We start from the raw sequence: 22,966 nt of genomic DNA, 5'->3' as shown, positions 1-22,966 counted from the left end.
GAAAAAAAAACCTACGAATGTCTCTAAAAAAATTTCGATATGTGGAAGTTCGATATAGGGGGGCTCGACTGTAAATATATGTATATATATAATTTTTACTATTGCGTTACTGTAGTTATTGGCGAGTAATGTCTTTCCTTACTTTAACATCTGTAAATTTGTTAACGTTAAAAATTTGTTCTGAATGTATTGGAAGCTTTCTCTAAACATTCAGTAGCATAAAAATTTTCTTTGAAAAAAGCTGAACTTTCAACTGTTGTAAAAAACTACTGTATGATTTTAAAGAACAGATACAGACTGCTTTCAACATGACAGGCCTATATAAAGCCTAAAATCCAATGTATCTCAATCTATTTATTTTGATATCAGCAAAACATATCGGCCATCACATTCGAAGAAACCTGAAGAGAATTCCAGCCAAGGCAAATCGCCATTAATTTTCCTCTTCAGAAATCCAGAGCCTCGCCTTTTTGGCAGCTTCCACTATCCCTGTAGTTTACCTACAGAGAAAGCCAGGCTTGTAACATCCAAGAACTACTGCCAGCTTTAGGCATTGGTCCAACTTGTAACAATGGCCTTTGAGCGTCAGAAGAGAGAATCGGATCGTAGGTTTCGAAGATTTGTCTTCGAGGGAATATTAATTTCCGTTTTAAACTGTGTTCTTGCTTTGCAACTCATGTTTCATTTTCACGACATCATCAGCTTAGGCATCGCGGTTTTAATCTGGAACGTGTAGTCGGCTTGGCTCTTTGAGACGTTCTTCAGCAAATCAAATTGCAGATGAAAGTCAAGATTAGAATCGGAATCCTTGTTTTTGAAGCTATCTTACACAAGAAAAAATGCTTAACAACTTTTCAAACCAAGAGTCTAAGGAGCAAGGCTAATTACAAGAGAAAAAATTGCCCAAGACGCGATGCAACTTTCCCTAGTGGAACAAGAACTAAAAATACGGAATTAAAATTTTAAAAAAATGTGTTCATTATTTTTTTCTGAAAAGCAAAGGTGGAGAGAGGGGTGTAAAAATCCTCCAGAGCACTCGGTTTTAACACCATTGCCAATCTTAATGTGATAGTTATGTGCAAATGAGGACTGTTATGACGCCCTCCTCCTGAAGGTAAATTCTGGCTGCGTTAGAGCAGAAACGAAAAAGATAACGGAACATCACAAACCAGCGAACGTTTCTACTAGTAAAGTAGGAATCGTTTTATATGCATGGAATTCAATGAGTTTTGTTTTATTTTTTCAAAGATAGGAAAAATGATATTGATGAGAAATTAAAAAGCAACCTTTAAAATAAGACCACAACGTTATTTTCTAAAGATCGACGATAGCCTGATGCATGTAAATAAAAATTTTGCAATAAGAAATCATGGCAATCACTCACTTGCAAAATTAAAAACTTGAACTCATCAACAGGGGTGTCCCGATGGCAGGTCAATGTGACCTCCCAAAAAATTTCCTTATTTGGCAAATTTTGTCTGACGATTCAGCAAAGTTATCATCATACGGCAAAGTTTGGAGTTGTATTCGCAAAATAATCATCATTCGGCAAAATTTGAGTTCCATCTCGCAAAATTATCAACATTCGTCAATATCAGGAGTTATATTCGGAAAATCAAGAATTTTCGCCCTCCCATATATTTAAGTTTGGAGCGCTTCTGATCATAGAGAGCAATTTAACCCGAATTTCTAAAACAAAATAAACACAGGAAAAGTTTTGGCAGACTACTAAAGAAGTGAACTGCCATTGTGGAAAACGCCGTCACTGCCAGGCGTGCAACATATACAAGTCGAGCAAACTCTCCTCCACGCTTATAAACAAGCTTTAACAGCATTTCGGAATAATTCTTTTCAAATAAAGACCCAGTCTTTTTCGAAGTGTTATCAGTAACCGCCACGAACGGTTCTCGATTACTTTTTTATTACGTATTGCCAAAGGGGATCAATGAAAAGACCTTTTACTGAGAAATATTGCGGCTGCGAACCCAGCAGAAGGAGGGAGGAAGGGGCAAGAAAAATCGATCTATTCCTGCCTGCCGTTACCACGTGGTTCTGTTTTTATAAAAGTAAACAGTCGCGCGAAGCATCGTGACACGGCACACACTGCTGTAATGAAAATGGGCTTTGATGGAAAGAAAAAAATAATATATTAAAAATCAGCCGAAACCGATTAAAATTGTAGCTAGTCCTGTTTTGCTATTCTCCTCACAAAAACAAAAAACAAATCTTTATGTCGTTACTTCCTAGTCTCGCATCCCAACTGATATCCATAAATCTCGATGGAATGAGAAAAAATTATTGAAAACCGGCCGAAGCCGGCTAAAATTGTAGCCATTCATGTTGATCTATTCTATCACACAAACAAGACTTTAATGTCATTACGTAATAAGCACACATCCCAACTGATACCCATAAATCTTGATGGGAAGAAAAAAATAAGAAAAAAGATTGACAATCGGCCGAAGCCGATTGAAATTGTAGCTGTTCTTGTTTTGTTATTCAACCACACAAACAGAAGGAAAATATGCCATTACTTCCTAAATCATACATTCCGGCTGATATCCAGAAATCTTAATATACATTGGCGTCAAATAATATTAACTCTGTAAAAGGTAATAACTGACATTATTGCTAACAATATTTCTTTGTAATACGATCTATACTGCAAAAAAAAGAAGTAAAATAAAATCAGCAATTTATTACTTATTATTAGATTAAATTATGATCACCCATGTAAAAGTTCATGAATTATCTCTATCCGCAATGCGAGTAACGGCTATTTTCGTGTTGTAATAAAAAATATGCTTAAACATAACAAAGCGACTATAAAAATTATATATTTATTGAAAGAACATTTTTTGAAAGCTTTAGTTCAATACTTTCTAAAATATGATTAACAACTGATTAGAATGTACATGACTTGACTTTCTGATTGTAGCATATCTGAAATGAAGCTTAGCATAATATTTGCCAAAAAACAGGTTATAATGTACCCAATATTCAACTGTTCATTTAATTTTAGAATGTTGAATAGTTTGCTTCGTACCTCCCTAATATTTCGTGAAATAGCGAATTTTTAAATTGATAAGGGGTGCATGCTGTGTTTCCTCAAAATGTTACTCCAGCGCTTTCCAAAACTTTAAATGCAGCAAATTGTCATCAATATTGAAATCGTTATCAGAGTATATTGTCAGAAAATTTCAAAGAAAAATTGGTTCTTCACCAATGTTTTGCAAAATTTTTGGGTAATTTGATGTAATACACGACGGTTGTGCTAAAGATACACACAGAAGTGTGCTTTTGCTGCTTCAAAGTATGGTTCAATATTTTTGAAATGAAAATACAGCAATGCTACTTGAAGCTAATTAAATATGATTCAGTAATGAGCTTGAATCGTATATAATTATCTTAAGAAACGATTAAGAAAGCTCGAACTAGCATTACATTTTGAAGTTTAAAAGTGAAGTTCAAATACAAAGAGACATGAGTAACAACAAATAGCTTCAAAAAAAAAAAAAAAGTATTTTTAAGTTTAGAATAAAATAAAAGCAATATAAGGTTTTACCTAAAACATCTTTGACAATATTCTAAGAATATAAGAAACTTTTGTTACATATTACATCGGTAATTCAGACATGATCGATAATTATTTTTATAGCATTATTGATATAGGAAAACAATTTCTCTTAGTAGTATTAGCGATTTGAATGTGTTTTATCGGTCTGAACACTGTATTAATATGAAAGTGGATGCTTCTAAATTTAAAGGCTAAAGGTTATTGAAATGAGCTCATAATTAGCCTCTAATCGTTTACACCGTTAAAAGAGAAATAAACTAAATCAAAACAAATTTTTGCCTTTTAATAGGGGATTGCTAATCAATTTCCTGTATTTGAAACCGCTTTTTTACTGCCTTACACACAAAATGTAATATTGACTTTAATATTAAAATCAAAGGTGAAAGTTGAATCAAAGGTTGATCTGAAATCAGTATACACTTAAGTGGCACATTTTTACCTACATTTTAGTGGTAACTATCTTTAAAATTCGTTTACACAAAGATTTTTTTTTTTAATCGTTACTTTATTGAAACTGAAGGAGTTAGTCGGAGAACGGATTATGAGACAGCTGTTTATGTTTTGAGATCATGATGCAGATGATGCTATTAGGAGAGATGTGATGAAAAAGGGGTTATTTGACACATGTTTACATTTTGAGATCATCATGCAAACAATGTTATCTAGATGGGTAAGAGAAAGAAGGGGTTATGTGACATAGGTTCACATTTTGAGATCATCATACAGACGATGCTATTTGGAGGCGTGAGATAAAGAAGGGGTTACGTCACATGTGTTTACATTTTGAGATCATAATGCAGACAATGCTATTTGGAAAGGTGAGAAAAAGAAGGGGTTATGTGACATATGTTAATATTATTAGATCATCAAGCTGACGATGCTATTAGGAGGGGTGAGATGAAGAAGGGGTTATGTGACATATAATCACACTATGAGATCATCATACAAACACTGCTATTTAGAGGGGTGAGAAGAAGAAGGGATTATGTGACGTATGTTTACATTTTGAGATCATCATGCAGACAATGATATTCAGAGCGGTGAGAGAAAGAATGGTTGTGGGACATATGATTAGAGATCATCATGCAGTTGATGCTATTTTAAGAAAGAGCAAAATTTAATGTTACACTTCCATAAAATAGCACCATCTACAATTCTACATGATCATCTCAAAATGTTAGCAAATATATCGCGTAACCCTTTCTTCTACTCAGCGCTTCAATTGTGAATAAGCAAAACTAAAATTAGTGAATGATAAAAACATCAGTAGGAAATAGCAAGGAACATAGATTATGTTTTTGATGAAATAAACATAAAAAGTGTGACATTCGAACAAGACTGAGCAACGTTATCAGCATTTTGCAAGATTTCAGTTATTTAAAAAATTGTAATAAATTTGATTACGTTAATTATTTAACGGGAAAAATGCTACTACGTTATAATGGCAATTTATACCACCTAGCTGTGAGGGGAAAAGAGAGACGTAATTTTAACTCTCTATTCTTTAGTTTTTATGTATCAAAAAACGCAAGTAATCTTTTTTAAAAATCAGTCAAGTTTGTGTATCATCATTGAAATTGTGTACCGAAATTTTATTGCATTTAATTTCTTGTTTGCCGAATGATTATTATATCTGTAAATAGTAGATAAAGAGCACTATGTCCGCAAGATTTTATAAAAAAGGTGATAGCTGAAAAGCGTTTTAAATCGTAAAAACCGTTATCATAAAATGATATAAGTCAAAAGTCTTTTGTTTTGTGACATAGTGCTCTTTACCTCCCAGGTTCAAACGTGTACTATGATGACATCAGGGGTGGATACAGGGGAAGGGTCGTGAGGGTCATACCCCCTCCCCCTAAACCACCGACACAATTATGCATCCATGTTGTGTTCAAACAAATTATGAATAAAATGTATACGATCGCATTAATCATTTTAATTCATTAAAAAAAAATAAGGGAATATTTGAAATACTACTTCTTTTCGTTGCTTATAAAATTAATTAGCAACTTTTTGCCATTTTAGATGCATTATTCTTCGTCGATTTGGTGCTTCTTATTGACACCCTAACAGTGTAAGAAATTTTTCACTCCCCAAACCGTAGTTCGTTTATAGGGGAGGTGGACAAGGCGGGAGTCATGCCTCAGCATGATCTCCCATAAAACGGTTGTCTTTATTTCAGGGAATATCCCTGGATAACATTGATAAAAGTGTAAAGATAACACAACTTGTGCTTTCCTTATAAAGGCATGCATAAAGCAGACAACTTTCAATTATTTGTGTGATTTTCATTGTCATGCTTTCTGTCGAAACAATGAAACACATTGATAGCAGTGATCCCCCCGAAGCAAACTTTTGCTGATAAAGTCAGGATTTTGAACTATTCACTGTAGAGTGTATATATATAACATTTAAGCTAAACAATACCTCAGCATTTAAAAGAATCACTGAAGACAAACATTAATATCATTAGAAAATACTTTTTCCCGTTTTGACAGTGTTTTAATTTACACGGTAAGTCTTATGGTGCGGGGGTTTCGTTCAAGGCTCGAGTTCTGAGGGGTTGAATAAGGTAGAGAAAAATCAAGTTTGTCGCAATAAGATATCTGTCACAACTCAGAGTCCCCTCCCCCCATGATATAGGAGCTCCGGCGGGAATCCAAAAAGACACAAGATCTAATAGCATTAAAAAATAAAGGTTGTAAATTAGAACAAATATGTTTTTTTTCTAAAGAAAAAACCCGTCATTTATCAATGGGAATCTCAACGTTCTAGCGTATAGAATAATTATTAGATAGAATCGCAACTATCTTGAAACTGTATCTCTCTAGTATACTTAAACAATCAATCTATTGTTTAAACCACTATTCTAGTCGGCAATTCTAGACTGCTAAAAAATCACCACTTCAGCGTAGTAAAATAAGACTCTAGCATTAAATATACCAACAAGAGGCTATATTTCCATTTAAAAAGAAGGATGCATTAAAAAAAACACAAACGCAAATAGGCAATGAAATTCAAATGCACTTAATAAAAAGTTGGCTTTCGAGAATCTAAAATATTTGATTATTAACAATGCAAAAATCTTAAAAAACGCTTTTTTACACGAAATAACCCAATGTTATGCTTCGCTGTTTTGAAGTAAATTTGCTTTGAGACTTGATTAAATTTGAGATTAATAATAAAATTTGTAAACACTTGAACAAAACAAACGTAAAGTACAATTTTGTAGTGCTTCACAGTTACGAGCCTTTCCTTAGTCTTCCGACTGTGGTGTTAGCAAGGAAAAAACGCTGTTCTTTTCACGTTTACTCTTAAAGCTCACTTTGTTTCATTTCAAAACGTCTACTAAACAAATTTTTCTTTGCCTAAGGAATTACACATTCATGTGGGTTTTCTTAGACAAAAATGTTTAGTTTACTACACATTTTAAATATTATCCTATAAAAACTGCGGGTTGCATATGGCACCTTTCTGGGTAAAAAGTTGTAGCACCAGTGGCACCTTTTAAGGGTGCCATTTGGCGCCCTATGGTTCTCCCATTTGTCTCCTTGTAGTACCCTTAAGGGAATGTCGTTGGTGCTACAACGTTTCACCTTAAAAGGTGCCATATGCAACCCACAGTTTTAACAATGTACATTTTAAGCAAAATTTAGAGCTGTCACGTGCAAGACAAAATGTCCGATTTTCAGTGGAACGGCCCACTAATAGTTTCCTTTTGAAACTAAAACAAAGTATATTTTTAAAAAGAGTTTCAGCAATCGATTCGAAGGACATTTTATTTGTGTAGAGAAATTTGAAATTGATGTCCAAAAGTGTGTCCTGCACTGGACAGATAAACTTCTTAAAAATAACAATTTAAAACAAATATTGAGAAAAGTTTTTGCATAATAAATCATACAAATCAAGTACTTTCACTTTGTCGACAACTTTTTAACTTTTAACTCTAAGTAATTTGTGTATATAGTAAAGTATAAGGAAAAATGTGGTACTATTTGTTGCACACGAAACGGTCAGCAAAAGTCAACGTTCATTTTTGCCTCACTACGTTATAGTCCATTAGAATCATCCGCTTCACTCAAAGCCATCCTGCCATCTAGAGTCACTTAAAGCCACGTCAGATATAGGATACTAAATGAATTATTTTAATAAAAGTAGTGTGACTTTAAAACAGTAAAATAATATTTCTAAATGTTTATAAACTCCTCCTTTGTACTTTACAACTCACAATATTTCTATCACTTACAATCAAGATTGCATAAAATTATACGATGTAGGAAGAGCAATTTGAACAATATCAGAAATAGCTTACAAATAGTCACTTCAGAAATCTTGAATGATGCAAGGAGATGTTTACATAACCAATTTTCTTTTTAGAAAAGAAAAAGTAGAAAACTTATTTCGTAACCCTGAAAAGAGAGTGCAGCTCTGAAACTTCATCTTCTTTCTTTTCTTTTAAAATCAAATATTATACTATACATTTGAAGTATCTTTTTGTTTACACACAAGGCTCAAAGTCACCCTAAATGACAAAACTCAAATTCATTTTGTTGCACATACAGTCGTATAATATATACCCAAACACAGCTAGTACATTATTAAAACTGAGGGTTGATGCGACACCTTTTAGGGCAAAACTTCATAGCACCATGCTTCTCTCACCCCCTTTAAGGGTGCCCATTTGCCTCTCGCTGGTTCTCTTAAGGGTGCTAGAGGGAGCCTACTGTCACACTTAGGGTGCCATACAGAACCAAATAGCACCTTTAAGGGTGCCATAGGGGGTGAAATGGTTCATTTAAGGGAGCACCGCTGGTGCTACAACGTTTTAACCTAAAAGGACTCACATCCAACCTGCATTTTTAAGTGTGTGTAATATAGCCAAAAATAGCTATAAGTTATATCTTACGGTGTGCCTATCAATTTTGAACTGAAGTAAAAATTCTTACCGTTGACAACGGGGAGTGCCTTCTTTTTCTTTAGGGAGTTATGTTCGAAAATGATTTTTATAGATCAATTGATATTAAACTAAACTTTCTCAGCTAAAGCTTTAACATTGCGATGAGGGAATATCCTTGGTACTATGTTTAATTTGATATTTTGATGAAAACAGATTACTAAATATCAATAACAAAGACAATCTTATCAAGATATAAGAGACAGAAGAGAAAAACTTCAAGTATGCGAAATCAAAATTGATTATCTCGGTTGAGACTAAAAGAATTACTACCAAATGACTATCTGAAGAATAATTTCGAATTATAGATAAATTACAGTTTACTTTTCTCATTTAAGTACTTAAAATTAGTAATTCAAATCAGAAATTAACATTTACTTTAACAAATTCATGCATCGTTGACATAAGTGCAATTTTTACAACCTAACCACTAGCATCTAAATCACGAAATTATGGCGGAAATGGCCAACTAACTACACGGACGCTAAAATTGACTACACACGCGAACTGCTAAAAAGGAGTTTCATCTTATACGTTGCTTAGCTACAAAATATTCAGAAAAAATTCAAATACACACACACACACACACACCAAAAAAAAAAAGGATGGGAAAAAAAACTTGCGCCTGGGATTTGTAGGATCCTGTATACACACATAATGAAAATTTAAACGATCAACTTGGGCGCATAATGAACTGCAGTTGAGACAGTTTTTAACTGCAAGGGGAAGGAGGGAGGGACATTTTCAATTTTTTTGGGAAATAATTATTGACAATAGTTGAATTCGTCAGCAAACACAAAGGATTATCAGTACAATTACAGAATGATTTATATTTGACATATATCAGGCTTTAATTTGCAAGCTTATGGAACTCAGTTATTATTTCTGATTTCTTAAGTTTTTACACCTTTGGCGGAATCGAATTTTTTTCCCTGACTTTCGCACTTTTTTAAAATCAAGCCCTGATATATATATATACACACACACACACACACACACACACACACATATATATATATCTTAGTACCTAGGGGGTAAAAGGCACTCTCATTCACATTAACAAAGTTTGCCAGGAGATGAATTCAATGATGACTTGTATTATTGGATTGTCATTTACGAGCTTATAAAATATATCTTAGTGCTTTATACCTATAGATATGGTATAAAAAGTTGAGTAAGATGGTGCTTAAATCTTGATTCAAAACAAAATGGACATAGTGTCCGTTACCTTTCAGGTACAGATACAGATTAGGGAATATTCTTACGGAAAGTTTCTGTTCTTATGAAAGTTAAATGTAAGGAATTTGTATGGATTTCCATTTTATGGAAATGGCAACTACTTTATCGACGACTACTTAAAAATAGAACTGATTCATTTTGTAAATAAGTGGTAATATATAAAGCAAAATGTATCACTTCAGTAATCGGGAAAAACTGCACTGAACAAAGCAAAGCTTAACTTCTAAGAAAAGAAGTACAGATTCTTATAGACTTCGAACATGCTTTCACACAAAAACAGCTTTAATTCCGACCAATTGGGTGAACAATCCACGTGAAATTAAGAAGTACAGTTGAACTCCCGTGAGCTTTCTTGCAAATTAAAGCACTGGAGCAGACTATTATTTTAATTTTGATACATTTTAGTAACATTAAGCACACTGGTGCATATTTATATTTATTTCAATTATTTTTTCGCTTAATATAAAATTGGGTATTATAATGCAATCAATCCTGACTCAAATTACGGTCGAGAAAAATTTGTTTTTTGTGCTGTTTTGTTTCGATAGTTTTTCCTTTTTTTTTTACATATTGCTATTGTCCTATGCAGAGACGCAGGGAAATGGTTAGGATTAACCCTCCAAAGCTCTTGAATGAAAGTCATATTACCAATCCTACACTCTTAAAACTGCAGGCTGCATATGGCACCTATTAAAGTCACACGTTGTAGCATCAGGGCACCCCCGTGCCATTTGACTCTCTATGGCACTCTTAAAATGGCACCCATAGAAAGTCAAATGGTACGTTTTAATTGGGTGCCACTGGTGCTACAACGTTTCAACCCTAAAAGAGGTCACATGCAACCCGCAGTTTCAGTAGTATAGTTTACACTACATGTAAGGACCTTTATGATACCACCCGCCAGGAAAAAAAAATCCCGATCGCTATGATTCAAATGGAAAAGTAAACTCTGACGTCGTATTGTGTTTTCGTTGAAACTTCCTCACATGCATCCAGAACAGAAAATATTTTTCACCCTAAGAGATGTGGGAAGTTGGATGAGATTGGGTCAGGTAATTAGTCATTGATGGAACTAAATAAATGTTCTTGATACCCCACGGGACTTCTCAGAAATAACCGGAGTCTCAGAAATAATCAGTATGACCTTGTTCTAAATTATTGTTGTCAAGGGCACAGCAATCAAAATACTTGAAAAAAACTACATAAATGAAATTGAAAAGCAAGAACTTGCACATTCACTTTCATCACTATTTAAAGAGAGAATGCAATGGAAAAAAAATGTATTGTTTGATAACTGAAAAATAATAATGAAGAAAAATACTGAATCACATGTTGAAGTGAAGGTGAAACACAATCTAAAGACAAATTCAAGATCTGCATCTGCCATTTTGATCATTCATCATAAATAATTAACGTTTAGAGCAATTTTTGTCTGCTTGTGAAAAACATATTCATGTAATTTTTGAAATGTTTCATTTTTATTATTAATTTATATTGTAATGATACCAAATGTTGAATCATCTGAATCTTTCTAGACTAAGGTTAAAATAAATATTCCCAGATCTCAGATCGCGTGTTTGTAACCACTTCCCAAACCTGTAAAAGTCACACTTAAAAAGATTTTGCAGTTTTGTTTTCCTTTTTTATGCAGAAGGAATTAAATTAACTCTTATTTAGACGGTAGGTAAAAATAAACTCTTTTATACTTCCATTTTTAAATTAATAAACAACAAATTAAAAAATGAATAACTAAGTTTAACAAAAAATATTAATCAATTAAAACAAAAGTCATTCATTGTTTATATTATATTCTAAACCAATTACTGTTTCTATAAGTTTTATTTAACCTTTCTTATTCTCTGCTGGGATCAATCTGCACGATTTAAATTACTGCAAAATTAAATAAGTAAACACGAAAATATTAAGTAACCGATATTTTAACTAAAAATTGTTTCTACACTAAAACTATAGTCCTCTTCTCGAAAATATTCAGAATCAATCGCCATTTGTGAAGAAATAAAGCTGTACTATAACTATAGTTTAAGTATGGAAACATTTGTAAATAATTTGCTCTGAATAATAACCAATACATCTAATAAATTTTTGCACAGCGTAAATATTGCTTCTGAGATTATTCCCAGTTGTTTCTCATGGTAAATCAGCCCTTGAATCCAAATCTGACTAGCGTATTCCCTTATCACCCACCGTCTTCTGAAGACAGCTCCCCCTCCTGCTTCCCTATTTTTTTCTCTATTCAAGAACTTGACCATCATAATTTCTATTTTGAGGGAAAGGAGCACTATTTTCATTGTTAAATTTCTTGTAAAAAACTATTAGAGAAATTGAAAAATACAAAACCATGGACATCTGTAGAAAGAAGGGGGGGAGGGGGGATTCAGTAAGAATGATCCCGGAAGTATGATTTTTTCTTTTTTAAACTAAGCAGTGTAGTTTAAGCACGTCGATCAAAAAAAAAAGAAAAAAGCAATTTTATATTATATTTATATCGCCGCTTTTGTAGATATTTGGTTTACTTAGTATTAGAATTAGAAACAACCATCATACTACAGTGACAATGTTGTGAGTTTTGTTTCATATTTAAAATTTAAAGTACGTACTTACATTTGAGCCCTAATAATAATAATTAAAACAATGATGAAAAAAGGACAAACCCTCAAACAGTTCTTACTTTCTCCTTCCAAAACAAAGACGCTTAAAATAACAATCTAGTTTCTACTTTAGAATAAAATTAATACAATCATTTTGTAGATACGTATTGCTCAGGAGTTTGATGCTTCACTCCCATACACATGCACTTAAGTTTATAAAAAATACGTGTGCATTTTAAGTAATACCTAAACAATAACTTAATCCAATGGTTTCCAAAAAAAAAAAAAAAATTCACCCGTGCCTTCCTTTTTACAGACGGAAGTAGTTTCACCTCTCCTTTATTTTTCGTAACAAATCTAATGTAAAAAATGCTATCCTGGTGTTACAATTTATTATCTGCGTTAAATAAATAACATTTTATATTATGTGTAGTTTTTCATGCACCCAAAACATATGTTTACTCTTATACAGTAATTTGTGTTCCTACAGATTTACGACAGTTGACAAATCAGGCAATATTACAGAAAAATGCTCTTTTAAAAAAATACAACATTACTGAAATATTGATACAATATTAGTTCGATAAGTGGGCTTGTTTTTAAGATCAAATTTTCTTAAAACGTGGTGGCATTACAATAGTGCAGGCACATAGCAATGAATTATTCTTATTTTCGGATACCAATTATAATAATTTCTTTATTTAATAACTAGTACCCGTATTCTTACTTACGAATACCAATTATGATAATTTATTTACTTATTAATCGATTTCAAAAAGTTTGGTCACAGCTGCATGTCCCCCCCCCCCCCAATGCAATATTTCTATCTATGCTTCGCTTTGGGGGCACGTCTTAATGATTAGAAACCCCTCCATTAACCTAAAAATGAAAATATGGGGGTTTTTTTTCTAAAAGTAAACTCAAACATTTTTCTTTTTTTTTAAAGCTAAAAGAGTTGTTCCATTTCATCAATTACAAAAGGTGTTAGCTTAGTAACATTCGTTAATTTATGCGCGATGCAAAGAAACAAAGATATAATACTTATATAAAGTATACTGCTATGTGTCAAATACATTTTGATGGATTCATATTTTTACATTATTATTTTAAAGTCCTTACAATTTTTGAATGACGCTCTCGTATTGCAGTAATTTAAAATTTAATGCAGTATTCAATAGTTAACACAAAATAGAATGAGCCTTTAAACTAAGGAAAAATTCAAATATATATATATAAAAAAAAAGAAAATGCGGTCCCTGAGGCCAAAAAAAAAAAAAAAAAGACTAAGTGATCATCGTTTCGTAATACTGAAAATATTACGAACTTTTCCTTAGAGCAGAATTTTTCTTACTAGCATCTTATAGTCGGATATACAAAGCCAAAGTGAGAGTACATGTTGGTGGCAAACATAATGCTTCGATATACTGATATTTTATAAACATATTAGTATAAAAGTTAAGAAAAATATTTGCTCCCAGTGCGGAAAAAAAAAAACCATGGTTATGAAGAAGTTTCTCCTGTATTATTGATGTAAACAAGCATTATCCGACCCGCAACAACTTTATGGGGTTTGTTTTGCTTGCAGATTGTCTGTAACATTCATTCCCTTAACTGTGTAAACAAAGCATTGAACATCAAGATTTAACGTGTTTTTGGACAGTGGAGTTGTGTTGCATTGCAAAAAACGGTGATTGTTATACTAGAAACGGCATCTTGCTGCGAGATGGAATTTAGTGAAACTTGGAATTTCCCACTTGAAAAGTATGCGGGTTTGAATTTGCTGTATGAAAAGTGCTCCCTGTTAAATTTGCCGCATGAAACGTGCTTTGTTTTGGATTTCCCATTCGAAATGGTGCTGATTGTTGATTCTGATATGTTTCTCGTTGAAATTTTGAACAGACTGGTTGAAAATTTTGAGTACTTTTCGATTAATGAATGAATAAAAACTTCCTTCCATGACTTCATTTTAATTATCCATTAAAATTATTCGACAACAATAATTTATTTCATATAATAATAGGCGTGATATAATATGTATATGTAATATTCAACAGAAAAATGCATTATGGTTCATTAAATAATAAATTGGCCATTAATATATTTACCATAATTGAATCACATTAGGAAAGTATGCATTTTTAAGCTGAACATCACTACCAATGAGTTAATCAATTTAATGAAATTTTATTTTCAAAATGCTTTATGTAGAAGAACGATTTTAAAGCTTTCAAACAAAATATGTATCGCTATTAGTCTTTTTATTGGTCGACATTATGATGCATTATTTTTTCACTAACATTTAAGAACTATATAGCATAATACTGATGGTAAATACTGTCACAATATTTTTTATTCATAAAAGTAATGTTTTGGGATTTTAATTACTGTCACAACCCTAGATTTTGATTGCTATTAAATATGGAAAATTAAGTTACATGTTAACCGTGCAATAACGCATTTCAAATTATTACAGCACATTGCACCAGATATTAAATTAATACTTTTCATATTGTATTGGTTAAATTTTAAGAGTAAAATACTACCAAAATTTCTTTAGACATTTTGAAGAATTGTTTTGCAACCGTTAATTTAATGAAAATAGTCAGCCTTGTGTATATGTGTTTGTTTGGTGAAAGAGGTAAGTAAACAAGCATTATAATAAATAGCATTATTGGTATTTTACGAAATCAGTATGAAACACTACTATAATATTAGAAAATTCTTCAATTAGTTCAAGGTTTTATGTTGAATTATTAGCAATGATTATCAATTTCTATCGCTATTAACTAACATTAATTGGAATAATATACCGATTCTCTTTCTGTTTTTTTTTTTTTTTTTTTTTTTTGGACAAAAATAGCATATTTGACGTTTTTAGACATTAAAATATAATTTTCTTTTTTAAGAAAATGTAATCGATTCATTCCTCTCTTTTGTACAACTAGCAAACTTTCCGAAAAGTTCCATACTGCAGCAAGCCTCAAAATTGAGTTGAAAAACTAGATGAAACAAACATAAACCAAGCTCTAAACGTTCCTATGGAAAGTAAACATTGCTTATAACATTTTGAAAACCTGGATTAAATGTGACAATTTTATAGTAATTTTCAATATTAGTTGTATGCGGATGTTTGGTGAATGGAATAAGTAAACAAACACAGCAGCTTTAGCAATATTTCACGAAATCAACATCAATCTCTATTATAATGTTAGAGGTTCTTTTAACTATTCCAATTAAAGGTTTCATCTTACAATATCGGTAATGAATATGAATATTTATCGCTCTAAACTGATATCATTGGAAATATAGATCAACTGTTTTTTTATTTTTTATTTTCATTGTTTTGTGACAAACATAGCATATTAAACGTTTTTAGACATTAAAATATAATTTTCCTATTTTAATAAACTATAATCAATTCGTTCACCTCTTTTGAAGGAAGTTCTTGTATAATTAGCAAACTTTCCGAAAACTTCCACACGGCAAGCTTCGAAATTGAGTTGACAAACTAGGCGAGACAACCATAAACCAAGCGCTCAACGTTCGCCGGGGAAGTTGAAAGAACCGATGCGGCAGTAGGGGTAGCGTATCTCCCAATGGAACGCCACTTCGTGGCGTAAAAAGGACATTAAAGAAATTGTTGGGATTTAGGAGCCATTGGTAGGATTTAAGATGTATTAGATGTTCTATCATCAAAGGGATTTAATTTCTCTTAACTCCTACTCCGCCGCCGTTGTAATATTGATTTAACGAAGCAAAAAACGCTTTAAATAAACTGTTATTGTTGTACTTCGTACTTTCTTTTAAGAAAAGTCTTTTTATGAACGCGTTTTTAATCCAGTGCTAGACAGTGCAAATTGAATAAGAAAAATACAGTTTCGTAAACGTGTTTTTCAAGTAAAAATAAGTTAAGGGATAACTTTTTGAAATACAGTGAAGCACCGTTTATACATTTCTCTTTTATACGTTTTTATTAATTATACGTTTTTAAAATTTTCTGTGCAGAGTCTAATACATATTTTTTTTCATTTGCAGCATTTTTTCATAAAGTCCCTTCAAAAACGTATAAACGGTTTGTAAGATCATTCATTGTTGCTAAACTATGCTGTTAGGTAAATTATTCAACAAGCTTGTTTTTGAAAAATATTAGAAATATAATATTTATCACTTTCATTTGATTGTTTAGATTTACGAAATTTAATATATATTTGAATGCATCTACAAAGTTGAAAACAGAACAAGTTACATATAACAAAACATGGTCAAGCTTAAAGAAATAAAACATTAATCGTACCATTATTGCATAAATATGTGCCGCATTAAAAAAAAGAAAAAAAAAACATGTCACTTCTATATGTTTTCCAAGTATCGTTTATCAAAGCAAAAAAAAAAAAGTTAGATCATTGTTATAATGTTAGTAAGCTGGGAAAACAAACTAATTTTCTTAAAATTGTTGCATGCATGCCAGTTGTATTTGAAGCATTTCGTTTTGTAATGTTTGACATATAATGTGCAAAAGCAAAAATAAAGGGATAAGTTAAATGTTGTGCATTGTTGAACATGGAAATATTTTTTCCTCTGTTACTGTTGTTAAAGGCTCATTTACTGCATCATACGTTTGAATTTTCAATATAATCGAAATTAAAAAAAAAAGTTAGTTAAATGGGAGGAACATTGTCAAGTCGAGCAGAAAAAACTTTACTCATAACACAGTTGCATTAATTAATCATTTTTAAATCCGCTTGCAAGTGTTTCCGTTATCATTGTTTGACAACCAAATGTAGGGGGGGGGGGGGGCTAACTCTAAACATGCTATTGAACATTATCAAACTTGAAAATGAACATTATTGCATAAATGTCATTGCATTTTAAGCACATCTTTTTTCTATTGATTATACAGAAACAAAACACAGATAAATGATTTAACATAAATTTAACTCATAAAGCAAATTCTTTTTACTGTCCATTTCGTATAATCAAACGTTAAAATATACTGTAAATCTTTTCAAAAATTCAGCAATAACTACTTTCTGCTAAAAGTCTTTTTTTCAGTAAAATATCTCCTAAAATCGAAGCTATTTTTAGATTTGGCCACACTTATTTAGCCATAATCAAAAATAACTGGAGCCATTATTTACACTATTAAAGCAGTCATGGAGTAATGTATAAAGAATCTTCAATAATCTTTCGTATTCAGAATACAAGTGCATGTATATGCTGTTAGCGTCTATATTTATGTGCAATTTTTCAATAAAATACTTCTTTAAAAATATTGTCGTTGCATTCTACATGCTAAACAATGTTTAACTAAAACCACGTAAACGCATTACATTTTTTCATTTAATAAAGAAAAGATATCTATTTGATTTATCCCTATTTAACAAATATTTTGCTTTATAAAAGAAAACTAATGAAGTTAAATCTTTAATTGATTGTATTAAATAAATAGTTTTGTTTAAAAGTAAAAGAATAAAGACACAGCGTAAAGTTAATAAATATATAGCATTCTGTTTAATTCGTTGTTATCTTCTATGTCTCACACATAGAACAGATAGCATTTAGTTAATAAACATATTTTACTTGTAAAATGTTTCACAAATACAAGCAAGACCAAGTTTTTAAAAGCTTTGTTTCCATGAAAGACCCTTTTTATATGTGATATCTTATGGGATCCTTTTTCAATGTGGACGTTAGTTTAACAACAAATGAGACTCAATTAAATTCAAGAGTCAAATGATTCTATAAAAAATAATATTTTTCTATAGATGCCTTGGGAAATTTCATTTATAACACTTGAAGTAATTAATTTTTCTGAAGAAAACGCTCTAAGCTATTTAAAGAAAATTTTCTAAGTAACTTAAAACAAACAAATTCACTCATTATTTACAATCATTAATGACTTACATAAGAGCCATTAATACCAAAAACTGCTTTTTGCACAACTATAAATGCAAATCTTTCACCAAACAATCAAATTCCATTTGATTTACGTAAAGGCAAACCAACTAGTGATGATAATTACTCAAAACAAACTGCACATTAAGAACATTTTAGTCGAAATCTTCTTTCCTTCTGTATACCAATCAAATCTACAAAAACACTTAAGCAAATCTTGTTGCACTCAACTAAAAACTCTTCGTTTACATTCAATCAAGTCCAAATGTCTTCATCCAAGTCTTTTTATAAAACCGTATCATAAACACAGCTGATTTGTCATTAGAATGCAGCAGCGTTACCCATACTCAGATTCAATAGCCCATTTCGCGTGTTCCTCCGAGTTTTATGGCTAATTTATGCTCGAAATTACAGCTTCTATTTTGTACCGGTTTTCATAAATATCTCGACAAATTGCACACGTGTTTACTAGCTCGTCAACAATAATTTTTCGGATTTTAAACATTAGAGAACCAAGTTTTCATTTTCTTTGAAAGATCGTTTTATATTTTTTGTTATATTACCAAACACACTGAAAATATTTAATTATTGTCTCGTTATTCTAGGTAAAGCTTTTATCTTATAAAAATAGTTGAACAGAAGATGTTCAGTTATTGTCTTGTAGTTTTTGGGAAAGCATTATTTTTATAGTAATGTTTCCAACCAAAAATATTTAATTATTGCCTTGTGTGTCTAGGTAATGTTTTTAGCTTATAAAAACTTTTGTAAAAATGACTAAGATGAGCTTTTGAAAGCAGAGTTTTACAATAATATTTTTTCTCAATTAGTTCGGGTATTTAAAGCGCGACTCAATCTGCAGGAAATTCGCATTGTTTACTTCTATTTGCAGTGACTTAACCCTTGTTTTTCTCAATTTTATTTTAGAACCAGTGAGATTGATAATGTGTTAAAAGCTCAGATCAGTATAAATTTTCTAGAACAGCTAGAAAAATGTAATGTTACATAAAATAATGTATTGTTACACGGGTGCTTAAAGATACTTTACATCGCGCTATAGCATAATTTAGTTGGTGGTTTTCGTACCTTTTGTATGTCAAGCCTTTAAATAATAATGCAACAACTGATTTTTTCAACATTTTCTCTTGTGCTTTAAAAAGTTTATCTGGAACATTTCTTAATAATGTCTCATTTTTGATTTCCAGAATTTTCAATTTAATTTTAACTTACACAGACAATTAGAAAACCATAGGAGATAGATTTATGATGCTATTCAACATAGGTATGGAACTTTTAAAAGGTGAAAAAATGTTTAGAATTAGATTCGCATTGTGGCATTTTAAAACTCGTAATGAAATGTGTTTGTCTTATTTCTAAAGGAAATGTTTCTAGCAATAAAATACAAGCAGTAAGAAATTATCATGTAATTTAACCAAAATTTCATATATTTGAACCGAGTTTATCAACTTTACTAATTTATACTTAGTAATTTTTTAGTTTCGCATCGATAACAGTTATGGCGATTCTTTTGTAATTTTAGAGCTGAGATGCATTAGATGTCTGGATAAATGATTTTCACTGTTTTTGCTATTAGTTAATGAAAATTGTATTGACTTTTTAAAAATCCTGGGAAAAGTTTCCTGCATTCCTTGATTTTTTTTTTTTTTTAAGTATCAAAATTTAGAAAGGTATTTCAGAAAATAAGATATTCTGATAGTTTTTTCATCAATTAGTGGGAAAATTGAATCTTTTGGGAGTTTCACCAAAAGAGATTGTCTCTGATTATTGGTTTATTTTTAAAATAAACTTCGATGTTTTAATGATCTTTTTAGCATGGACACACACTTTAATTTTGAATAAGTAATAAAAGGAGAGTAACATACTTAAAGATATTTTTTCGAATTTTGAGGAGAGGTTTTATAACGCTTTCAGTTAGTAGTAAAAATTTGGATTGTTTACAGATAGTTTTGGGCTGATCTTAGAAATAGCACGGCTGGCGATATAACTAGACATTGAATTTGACGCATGGTTACATTTACTTAATAGTTAGATTGAGTTTAAGATGGGGATTAACGCTCTCAGTTTGGGGGGTATGTTGAGAGTAAGAAAAGTAATAAAATCGGGGACTTACCTGTACCAACATGGACCTTTTTCATCCAGGGGTATATAACCGGCTGGTTGGCTCCATTGCCGGCCGTTATTGCACAGTCGGGCGAGGTGGGTCCGAGTTGTTGCTGCTGCGAAGATGGTTGAGGTGGTTGCCTGCCGGGCAATCCGGGCGGGGTGGGCGATGAGCCGGGCGACTGCTTGTGACCGCCGGGAACGGGGCTCACGTGGGGCTCGAGCGTCGGAGTGCGGGCCAGGGGCGAGACGGGCCCCATGCCGCAGGGGGGCGGCGGTGGCGGTGGGGGCCGGTAATAGTGCTGGCCCGCCGCCCCATAGACCGGACTGCCATTCTCCTGGCCGTACTGGACCGGGCCGGACAGGGGGTATCCGGCATAGGGGTGGTGGTGGTGGTGCTGCTGCGGATGCTGGTGGTGACTCGGTGGCGGCGGCGGTGGCGGATGATGCTGATGGTGTGGATGTTGTTGATGGTGTGGATGATGGTGATGGTGATGCGACGGCGTGTAGTAATCCCCACCGTGGCTAGGAATGTAATTCCCTTGAGAGTATTCCTCTGTCGGTGGAAATTTTGGATCACTGTAAGCGGGAGAGTTCATCAAATACGAACTCATGATCATTAATTTTTGGATGAATTGGATGGAAATAATTTTTCTTTGGGGTTGTCGTTTAACTGAGCGCTGGCTCCGCCCGTTGGAGAGCATTAGCATATCACGTGACGGGCGCCCGCCAACCGCGCGCCTTTGCGATGACCCGGAGAGCATACGCCAGAATGATCGATGGTTGGGGACACATTGCGCTACAATATGGCGTGCTCTCGAAAACACCTGAAAAACGTGCCCGGGCCCCAGAAGTTGTGGCTCCCTCTCACTGGCTAGGCACCGAACACGGTTCGCTCCGCTCAGAGACCATTGCTGATGTGGGGCCAAAGAGATCGCTCGCCGCACACGCTCCCACATCCCAGTGGCGCCCTCATCCAGAGGGGTGGACTTCTCCCCACCCCCCACACTCGCACACACACCAAACAGGTACGCTCTCTCTCTCTCTCTTTCTCTCGTACACACACAGCAAAACACAAACAAAAACTATTTGACATTCAGTGCTCCCATATGTGCGAGTGAGATGCTATTTTAATCGGATCGAGGTTCCACTCGACCGGTATCCTTTTAGCATCACACCACTCGAAACTATTGCATTTAGCTAACCGCAAATTCAAAACACAAAAAACTAATTCGGTTAATTATTGTTTTGGCATTAATGATTGATAACGACAACACAATGTATCAATGGAAATAATGTATGAACAACAATTTAATTTCTGCTTCTGTTATTAGCATGCTCAAAATGGGCGTTTCCCCGCCCCTTTTTTCTTTAGATAAACTAAACGAATTAGCTATTGACCATTACAAAATTAACTTCATTTGAGTGGTAGCCACTGGGAGTTTTCCAACTAAATTAACTATAAAATCTTGAACTGACGGATCTGCACTGACTTTAAAATCTTATTTGTACGTGATTATTTGATTGTTTGTTTATCATTCGATTCGGAAGTGTTTGTTTCAATCTTTCAGTTAGAATTGATTCTATTTCCTTATAAATTTGAGCTATTATCATTATTATTTTCTACAAACAGAGACTCCTTCATTTTCATAATTAATTATCCCCATTTAAATAAAAAAATTATTGAACTTTTTTTTTTTTGGTGGAGAGATGTAAATTATTTAGTCAACATTATTCTAATTTATTTAAAATTTCACCTTTTTTTTCCAAAATATTTATCTTTTTGCCACCATATTATAAATGGTCCACAATGATTGAAAACATAGTAGCTATAAATTCCTTAAATGCACACCTTTCAATTTGTTTACCGCAATAAATAACCATTTGTTCAAGTAAAAATAGTTTACTTATACTATATAGTTTGCTGATTCTATATAAAGCGTTATTTTCCACAAATGTCTAAAAAATTTTACAGAAGGATTGCATAATTCATCAGTTTTTAAATAAAAACTACATCGGGAAGATGAAATTAAATGATATTAGTTTCTTCGCATATTATCTAATAATAATATTCCAAGGAACTAAATTTAATGAAATGATCAGTTTGATTAACTTTTGATTAGTTGATACTTGACAGTTGATAAACAAATGGAATTCGATGTTTATTATCTAATTGAAAGGATTTCATGATTTAAACCATAGTTCTTCACAATTTAGAATTTTCTTTAAAAAAAAAAAAAAACATTTCTTGAAGCAACAATCAGCATTACTGGTTTTATATATTAAACTATTTTGCAATAAGTATTTTCCCTCTTTGAACAGAAAAATGATCTTTTGATGATTACAGTATTTAATAATAATATTTAAGAGAAATAATTAATAAAAGTACTGTAATGGAACGTGTTTACTAATGTTTTTCTTCTTCTTTTTTTATTTTTAGTTATCTACTTTTTTTCTCTTATCACAGAATACGTTTTTAATAATAGATTTTTTCGACTAATTAGTTAATAATGAAAATCAATAAGAAACATTTAATTTTATTAATTAAATGAAAAATATTAATGTTCATTTTTC

General features: G+C 32.4%; 1 protein-coding gene across 3 annotated transcripts in view; it reads right to left on the bottom strand.

Moving 5' to 3' along the window:
- The window catches only part of LOC129231232 (homeobox protein Hox-C4-like), a 160,803-nt gene extending 139,389 nt beyond the window's left edge, over nt 1-21,414 (bottom strand). For all 3 annotated transcript variants that reach the window (XR_008581228.1, XM_054865496.1, XM_054865497.1), the window contains exon 1: nt 20,403-21,414. Coding sequence is in view for 2 of the 3 variants with exons in the window: in XM_054865496.1 (XP_054721471.1) it covers nt 20,403-21,351 (949 nt within the window). In the remaining variant the exon portion in view is untranslated. The remainder of the gene's footprint in view (nt 1-20,402) is intronic.
- Nucleotides 21,415-22,966: the final 1,552 nt, after the last annotated feature.

This window comes from Uloborus diversus, chromosome 10, assembly GCF_026930045.1.
Source record: "Uloborus diversus isolate 005 chromosome 10, Udiv.v.3.1, whole genome shotgun sequence".
Classification (NCBI taxonomy): Eukaryota; Metazoa; Arthropoda; class Arachnida; order Araneae; family Uloboridae; genus Uloborus; species Uloborus diversus.
This window is presented reverse-complemented; position numbering and strand designations above follow the sequence as displayed.